The sequence below is a fragment of the Diaporthe amygdali genome, assembly GCF_026229845.1.
Source record: "Diaporthe amygdali strain CAA958 chromosome Unknown NODE_1_length_4327563_cov_65_473760, whole genome shotgun sequence".
Classification (NCBI taxonomy): Eukaryota; Fungi; Ascomycota; class Sordariomycetes; order Diaporthales; family Diaporthaceae; genus Diaporthe; species Diaporthe amygdali.
Genome location: NW_026517021.1, coordinates 1,239,175 through 1,246,985, shown reverse-complemented (window position 1 = coordinate 1,246,985; position 7,811 = coordinate 1,239,175). Strand labels below are relative to the sequence as shown.

The 7,811-nt window shown below is 53.2% G+C and overlaps 2 protein-coding genes across 2 annotated transcripts; both read right to left on the bottom strand.

Annotated features, from left to right (window-relative positions):
- Nucleotides 1-2,674: 2,674 nt before the first annotated feature.
- On the bottom strand, nucleotides 2,675-3,976 carry J7T55_005948 (tetracycline resistance protein from transposon; the record flags this gene model as incomplete). Its single annotated transcript, XM_053138927.1, has 1 exon — nucleotides 2,675-3,976. The coding sequence occupies one exon, from the start codon at nucleotides 3,974-3,976 to the stop codon at nucleotides 2,675-2,677; it is 1,302 nt and encodes a 433-aa protein (XP_053000718.1).
- A 1,335-nt stretch (nucleotides 3,977-5,311) lies between these two features.
- Nucleotides 5,312-7,694, bottom strand: J7T55_005947 (uncharacterized protein; the record flags this gene model as incomplete). Its single annotated transcript, XM_053138916.1, has 6 exons — nucleotides 5,312-5,749; nucleotides 6,070-6,193; nucleotides 6,263-6,406; nucleotides 6,528-6,660; nucleotides 6,711-7,438; nucleotides 7,627-7,694. 6 exons carry the CDS (start codon nucleotides 7,692-7,694, stop codon nucleotides 5,312-5,314), a joined length of 1,635 nt encoding a protein of 544 aa, XP_053000717.1.
- Nucleotides 7,695-7,811: the final 117 nt, after the last annotated feature.

Below are 7,811 nucleotides of genomic sequence, written 5' to 3'. Positions count from 1 at the left end.
TCTGTCGGTCTCGCCCTCGACTTGCTGGAGCTCTATTCGTTGCGACAGGGGGGGACATGGGCAGACATGGGGCAGACATGGGCACTGGGCACGCCGCAAGCCAAAGGGAAGCTGCGGACCAAAACAGGCTAGTCCGCTCCTGGGAAAGGGCGAATGGCGGGGTGGGGCAAATGTCCATCTGCCGTCCCTGCCCTGCCCTGCCCAGTCTCTTTTCTGAAGGACTCAGGGACTCTGAAGATCATCCACTGCTGTTGAATGAGACCCTCTCTCTCCTGTGGCTTGCGCACCATCGCATTGCATTGTTTTTTTTTCTCCATTACGACCACTCCATGCAGGGTTGAGTGCCTACCCAGCTAGCTATAATTCATCTAGTATCGAGATCTAGCCGTCCATCCTCCCCTCATCAAAGAAGTCGATTATCCTGTCTCACCGACACCGAGGTGCGGATGCCCTCCCCGTCGTGTCTCGTCTCAGGTTGCCGTTCTTCCCACGGACTCGGCCACTCTGGTACAAAGTAAAAGCTTCTGAAATGCTGAGATGCACTTTCAGATTGTTCATACTGGGTCCACACTGGGTCCATAGTGGGCAGCAGTGCTGTTCTACTCTGCCCTCTGGTGCTGTCTTTGTGTCCTTTCCAGGCGTCCACGCATCCATCCCATCATTTCTGGGAAACCTGAGACAGCTAGAGAATGAGCTTTCACGCCCAGCTCCGAGTATCTCGAGCCATCAGGTGCTCAGCGACGGCCGTCCCGGCGTGTCGTCTACCTCCTTGTTGTCTGAGATTGCTTTCGTGGATCGCACATCTGCTATACCTAATTGAACATGTCCAGACTTGATTCATGTTACTAACACCTGCCAGCCCCGCATCTCACAGTCGCGCTCTGCCATGGATTAGGATCGATTGATCGATTTTCTTGCTGCGCTGCTCCTATCGCGGTTAACATTGGGCCTGGTCTGAGGAGCTCCGCACTCTCTGCCAGGTACTTTAGTGCCTAGTGCCCGTCGTCCCGCTGTCAATGCAATCCCCCCCAGGATCCCCAGGGCTGAATGCCCCGCGATTGGCCCACCGGCAACCAGCCGCCGAAGCTTCGCCCCGGACTCTCTTATTTTTGATCCAAGGTTTGGAGCTTGCTGCCCCTCCTTGCCAACGCCCAATGGACCAGTGCAGGACACGCAGCAAGAAGGTATCGACGTGCCTACAGCACACTGATGTTGCCTTTTCAGACTCAAGACTACAACAGTGACAGGTCTAGCTGGGTGTGCGCATGGATCCAATGAGTTCATGCCAAGTGCTACCGTCCTACCTGTTCGGAGATCTTCAATTCTATTCACGCCATCCAAATTTGACTCATCACATGCTCTACTTACCACAGCTCCCGCATTATCCAAGACCTCGGACACACGGGAGATCTCCGTCATTACCCCTGGTCTTATATCGGTCGAATCCTTGGCCATCCAATTTCGAGAAAAGCCAATTCATCGCCGCAACCTTTGGCCTTCTCCGAACGCCTTCTGGAATTTCTCACTAATGCGAAGCCCATCCCACCAAGTCACATGCTGCTGCTCCCGTCAAGCTACTGGGGTATTCCGATATGCAAGACGTACTGTCCGACATATGGAAGGAAATTAGTGGTGGCGGGGGAGTGAGGTTAAAGAGAGCGAGAAAAGGAGAGAGGGAATGAAAATCAAGAGGCCTGCTTCTCTGGCCACCTTGAGCAACTGAAAGGTGTCTTGGGCAGAGGAAGAGACTGGCTGTCCTACACGCACGTGCAAGAGCGCCCCCCACATGCCCACAGATGTTGTGTAATTTCTGGTTCAATGTGTCACTGCATTTGCCCGCCCCAATACATTGTTATCATTATGGATTGTAAGTCTCACATTGGAATACAATTAGACAGCTTTTCGGAATATCAACTTCCTGACAATGTAACTGCTGCTTGGGGCAGGCAGGCACACGACAGGCAAGACAAGGCAAGGCTGGCTGCTCAGAGCGTCAGCTTCAACTTTCGAATTCCTCGGGCCCCAAGCGTGCCAGTCTGAGGTACCACGGAGAGCCCTTATCTGAGTCTTCTTTAACGCAATTGAGACAACGTTTGGTGACTTTGGCACAGTCGCGTTATTTCAGCCTCTCAATGGTCGACTATCCGTAAACAACAGTATCGTAACGTCCACAGAGCAATTTCGAAGATTTAAATTCTAGACCAAGGCTGACTATTCACGAAACTAACATCTCATGTTTATTTTGTTTTTAAAAAGGAGTTCATAGTCCAAGAATATGTATCCGTTGATTCGCATATCCCTCCAGCTGCAGCACAATCTACCGAGCACCCAATATCTAAGGATCCTCCAAATGAGTTGAGTATGTTCAAAACTACCACCCTCTATTTTGCTACTCTTGCCGAGGGTTCTCTCAGTACAACATTGCCCCGTGAGCGTTCTTGCGTTAAATATCATCGGTCTCGGGAGTTGGGAATGATGAGACACGACCTCGAATTGATCAAACTCGATTCAATGGGATTCATTAAGCTCAGACTATAGGCTTTAGAAAGGAGTTGCGGAGTATCGTACAAGAGGAATGAAAGCGCAGACACATGTACAGTTTTCCAAGACGCGTCGCCCTCCTACGTTGAACCATCGCTACACTTGCAACAAGGAAAGCCAAAATCCTGGCTGCTCATTTGCTAGTGACCTTATTCCTCACTGAGAAATATGAATACGCCAGCCCGCCTACAAGCGGCTTCAAAAGCCACGGCGCATGGAAGCTCGCGTGCGTGGACAAGGCCTTGGGAACAACCGACCGCGGGCAATCAGCAGTGAAGAACCACGCCCGCAGCATCGTCTGGGTCAGGCCAGCGAACTCACCCGCCCTCTCGAACATGTCCTTCTCAAACGCCGCGACCTCCCTGTCTAGCTTCGCCAGGTCCCCTCCGGCGGCCACGACGGCCGCAGCCAGCCGGCGCGCGTCCTCCATGCCGACGTTGACGCCCTCGCCCGCGAACGGCGTCATCAGGTGCGCCGCGTCGCCGATGATCGTCAGCCCCGCGCGGTGCTCGAAGCTGAACCCCACGGGCAGCATGTACAGGCTCCGGGGCACGGGGCGCCCCTGCGTCCGCGAGATGGCCTCCCTGATGATCGGGTGCCAGTCGGCGTAGCGCTTGAGCGCGGCGGCCTTGGACTGCTCGAGGTCCCAGGCGTCGTAGCCGTATTTTGAGGGTTTCTTGTACCAGTCCTCATCGTCGGTCTGGAAGTTCAGGTACACGCAGATGCTGCCGTCGCCCAGCTGCTGCAGGTTCGTTTTGAGGCCGTCGGCGTGGCTGAAGACGCTGCCCCGGTTGACCGTGCGGTAGACCTCCGGGGCGGTGTTTTCTGCGTCTGGGATCTCGAAGGCATGGCACGAGACGCCCGAGAAGACCGGCTTGACGTCTGACAGGACGCCCCTGACCTTGCTCCACGCGCCCTCCGCCCCGACTATCAGGTCGAAGCCCGAGGCTGTGGTTGTGCCCCCGTCGGCGAGGTTGAAGACGAGCTTGGTGCTCCTTGGCTCATTCCCGGGTCGCACTTCCTTCAGGCGGTGGCCCCATGTGATCATGTCGTCCGGGAGGCTCTCGGCGAGTATCTGCCGGAGGGCGGCACGGTCGATCTCGGGCCGCTGGCCGCCCAGGTGGCCGCCTTTTTGCTGGGGCGAGGCGCTTGGCTTCACTTGCCAGAATGGCTTAAGGTTCTTGTCCGTCATCAAGAGCGATTCTCCGTCATAGCGGGCATGCGCCGAGAACTCGTCCCAGAGGCCTGCCTCCTTGATTGCCGCAAGGCCGGTTTCGGTGTGCAGATCGAGTGTGCCGCCCTGGCTGCGGTAGTTTGGAGAAGGTTCACTCTCGAAGATTGTGACAGATGTGGAAGGAGATTGGCGTAACAGCAGACGCCCAAGCGTAGTGCCCACTGGGCCTGCGCCGATGATTGCGATCTTAGGTGAAGGCATCGTTGTGAGGGAATGTATGTGTGTGTATGTATTTGTGTAAGGTATTGATATGATGACGGTGGCGTGGTTATCTGGTATTGCTGGAGCACACTTGTGCAGGCTGTCGACACTCTCCCATGGGAACCATTCCTTTATAGATGTCTTGCACTCGCAAGGCGTGACCCAGCTTACACGCCAAACCGGTCGCGGTCAACATGCCTGTCATCCATGATCCTTCGAGCGATTGGTCGGTCGCCGAGCTGAGTACCCCCCCTTCATCGCAAGTTCGAGGCGCAGCTCCAAGAAGCACTGCAAGTCTGGGGCAAGACCGGCCCAATGGATCCTTGCATGAAGTAGGTTGGTAGGTGCGGACAATCCGCGGAGCTTGAGCAAGTGCGACGTTGACCGGGCTCGGTAGACAAATTGGCTCCCGGCCGGACGGGCACCGGATTGGAGTGAAATACCTCTTCAGTGACGGTATCCGTTTAGTGCCACAATTAATGGCATAGAACAGCCTCGCTGAGAGTGTGGCACGGCGAAATGGCATTTGTGCATGGAGGTGAAGTCAAAAAAGAACGGACTTTATGCGAGCGGAGACGTTCCCGCGAATTTGCCGGTCCGGGGTTTACGGCCGCTCCGGTCGTCATCCTCAACCCGGTAGTCGGTAAGTCTTCTTCCCTGATTGGGGTGAAAGTATCACCTGGCCGTCTCGAATCAACAGTACCATGCCATAGACAAGTCTAATAAATCATGCAATCTGCTACATCATCTCCTCGTCCCTAGCTTCACAAGCATGCTCTGACTGAGTCTAACGCCAGCCCAGGTCGCCCGCCTGTTCGGGGCTCGGATTCATATCATTTCAATTGTTGATAAATCAGCAATTGGTTAACTCTTCGAGTTCCTGAAATAATTTTCTCAAGAAAATATCGACCTCTATCTTCTAATGGAAAGTTTCACGTATATGGCAACTATTCTCGCGCCTAATGGAGCCCCAGACATAATAGACTAGAAAGTCCCTGCTCTCCGGGGCAAACAGCCGAAACAGGGCGAAGGTACCGGCTCACCGAACAGCTCATTTTCGGGTGTCTCGAGCAGCAGCTTAATAACATTTGAGTGTTGGGCTCTTTCAATCCGAATGACACTTATATCAACAGCCACGTACGTTCAGTAATCTTGTGCTCTGTTTTCGAAATTCCTACACTAGTATGCTATTTACAACGATTTCACAACGATACAGAAGCCAGCATTATCTCAAAAGGGCAGACTAGAATGCATCAATTCATGCGCGACTTTTTCTCAAGTTCAGTCGAAATACCGTATCAGTCCAATCTCTGCCGCGCAAACAAGGGCTGGGAATTACAAGGGAAGATCCAGGATACCATCTGCAAGCCAATCTCGAACTAGCGCATCCATCTCCTCGGGTGCTGAGAACTCGAAAAGGAAACTTAGATCATCGATATCAGTATTGGTCGCTTCCCCAATGCCCGCCACCTCTGGTTCCTGGCCAGTCACCAAGGTACTCGCGTCTTGGTCTCCACTGTCAACGACAGGGCTGAGAGCGCCGAGCTCTGCAACGTGAGATGGGAACCACTCCTGCGCCAGCAGCTGAAGCGCGCGCAGAGCTCTCGAGCTCCAGGCATTCCACGCCAGATTCATTTCCTGCAAAGCGTCGACGCAGATTTGAAGATGACGCACTGCCTGACGTCGGCTTGGGTGTTCACCTGGTCGGGCGTCGATGAGGTGGATCACAGAGGCAGAAAAAGCGTCCTGGACCGCTGCAATGGGGATGAAGCGCTATAATGGGATAGACTGTCAGGCGTGGTATTCATGAGTTAGGTTGAATAGGAGGAGACCTGCCAGGGTGTAATGCTGCTTGTAAATTCGAAGCAGCTTCGCTATCTCCGAGGCTGAGTGGCGGCATGCCTCCATGTGTGGGCTCGTGCTCTCTGCGGACGACGACACTCGTGCTGCTGTCCGATGTTTTTGAGCCAACGGTCGATGTAGGAGGATCAAATTATTGTGGTATTGCATGCTTTTGCCTGTAAGCCCTGAAAAGAAGTAGAATCTAAAAACTCAACATACTGTAGCATGTAAATGTGAGGCAGCGTTGGCACTCGCGGCGAAGGAGGGAGGCGCAAGAAGCTCGGCAAAGTGTTGTAATATGACCGCATATCGACTTCAGCAGAGCTGACGAGACTCTCCATAGCTTGCTCGGATAACGAGCTGTTTGGCGCGTAGCTGGGATGGATTTTAGCGCCAATATACACATTCGACGCATCATGGGTGAAATGGCTTTGAGCTACATACATCTCGTCCATCGCCTCACAGGCTATGTTCATATGCTCCGAGACATAGTGAGAGACAGAAGCAATGTGGGCATGAGCGCCTAAACGCGGGTTGCTCGCTTGTGACTCTGGTGCCCAAGGCGAATATTCTGAGTCTCTGATAATACTGGGTTTCGGGCAAGTGATGTAAGATTTCCTCGTAGTACCAGGCCGACCCAACCCAGTCACAAAGAGTCTTCCACAATCAGCACGGATTTCAAAACGAACAACTTAAGGTCGAGACTGACTTGTCGACAACATAACAGCCCCACCAGGCAACTTTACGAACCTCGGCTTCCTCTGGCGAGATGAGGCCCGTAGCCACCCAGTGAGAGCAATCGAGATTGAGGCCGAGATTGAATGCCATTCTCGTTGCATTCCCTACGGTACTTGTAAGCTTCATGCTAATAACAGGTTGGTGGGGAAAATACCGCAATACAACCAGCCCAGCGCCTCTTTACCATCTGCCATGATTCTTAATGCCATGAGAGCAGCTGCCTGCACGGTAGCGACAGTGGGAGCCTCGCTCTCATATAGATACAGCAGTTTTGCCTGGTCCAAGAAAGCTCTACCGGCTGTGTGTGGGTCGTCTGGCACCGTCCGTAGCTCTGTTCGATCTGAATAGCGAGATGCATGAGCAAGAACAACCGACAGGAGAAGTGGCGTGCAGTATACACCACGTCTCTCGTGGTAGTCCTTTAAGAACGTCTCTTTGTGTACGATGTAGTTCCAAGGATTAGACCATCTCCAATACAAGTCCAGTAGGTGGGCCTCTAGTTCCTGTGAGATTGAGACGTGATGTCCGAGCTGCTCCACGGCAGCGAGTCCCTGCTCTTGAGGGCTAGCTGTCGGTTTTGTCGCATCCTCTGTCATTCGGCTGCGAACCAGATGGTAACTGCTTTGGGACCCAAAGTAGTGGAGCTGTCCATCGGTGCTCATGTTCAGAGATCCCAAAAGTCCCGTAATTTCTGAGACTGGATCCCTGTCCCCAGAACTCGACTCCTCGTACATCGAGGTCTTGTCTGTATCGGACAAAATACTCTCCTTGGCATCCAACGCAATACCTTGTTCGGTCGCGGGGCATTGAATGGAAGATAATTGAGCCTCGAGAGCTGCTATGCGAGCTTGAAGAGACTCTACATATTTCTTACTCGGTGGCCTGTGAACATTGTCAGATGATATGATCATACACTACGAGGTGCGCGGAACATGCTTTCGTTTATTTTCCGTATGCTGATACAAGCACTCAGTGTCTCGACTAATGCATTGCTTGCATGGCACCTCGCCGTCGCACTGTGACGTATTAATGAATGTAACCGATCCCCACTCTCAGGTCCCATAGCTTACCCGCATCCGCTTCTTTCTGCATGATGAGCACGCGATTGAGACGCGCTGTCGTTGGGGCGGTCCATCATTCCTCGGACCTTGAGGTGCTGAAGACATTGGGAAACATACCCTCAGGTGTGACTTTCGCTATTTGAATCTTATTCAGCAAGCTGATGACTTGATAAGAAGCATAGTTTGAAGGTGGC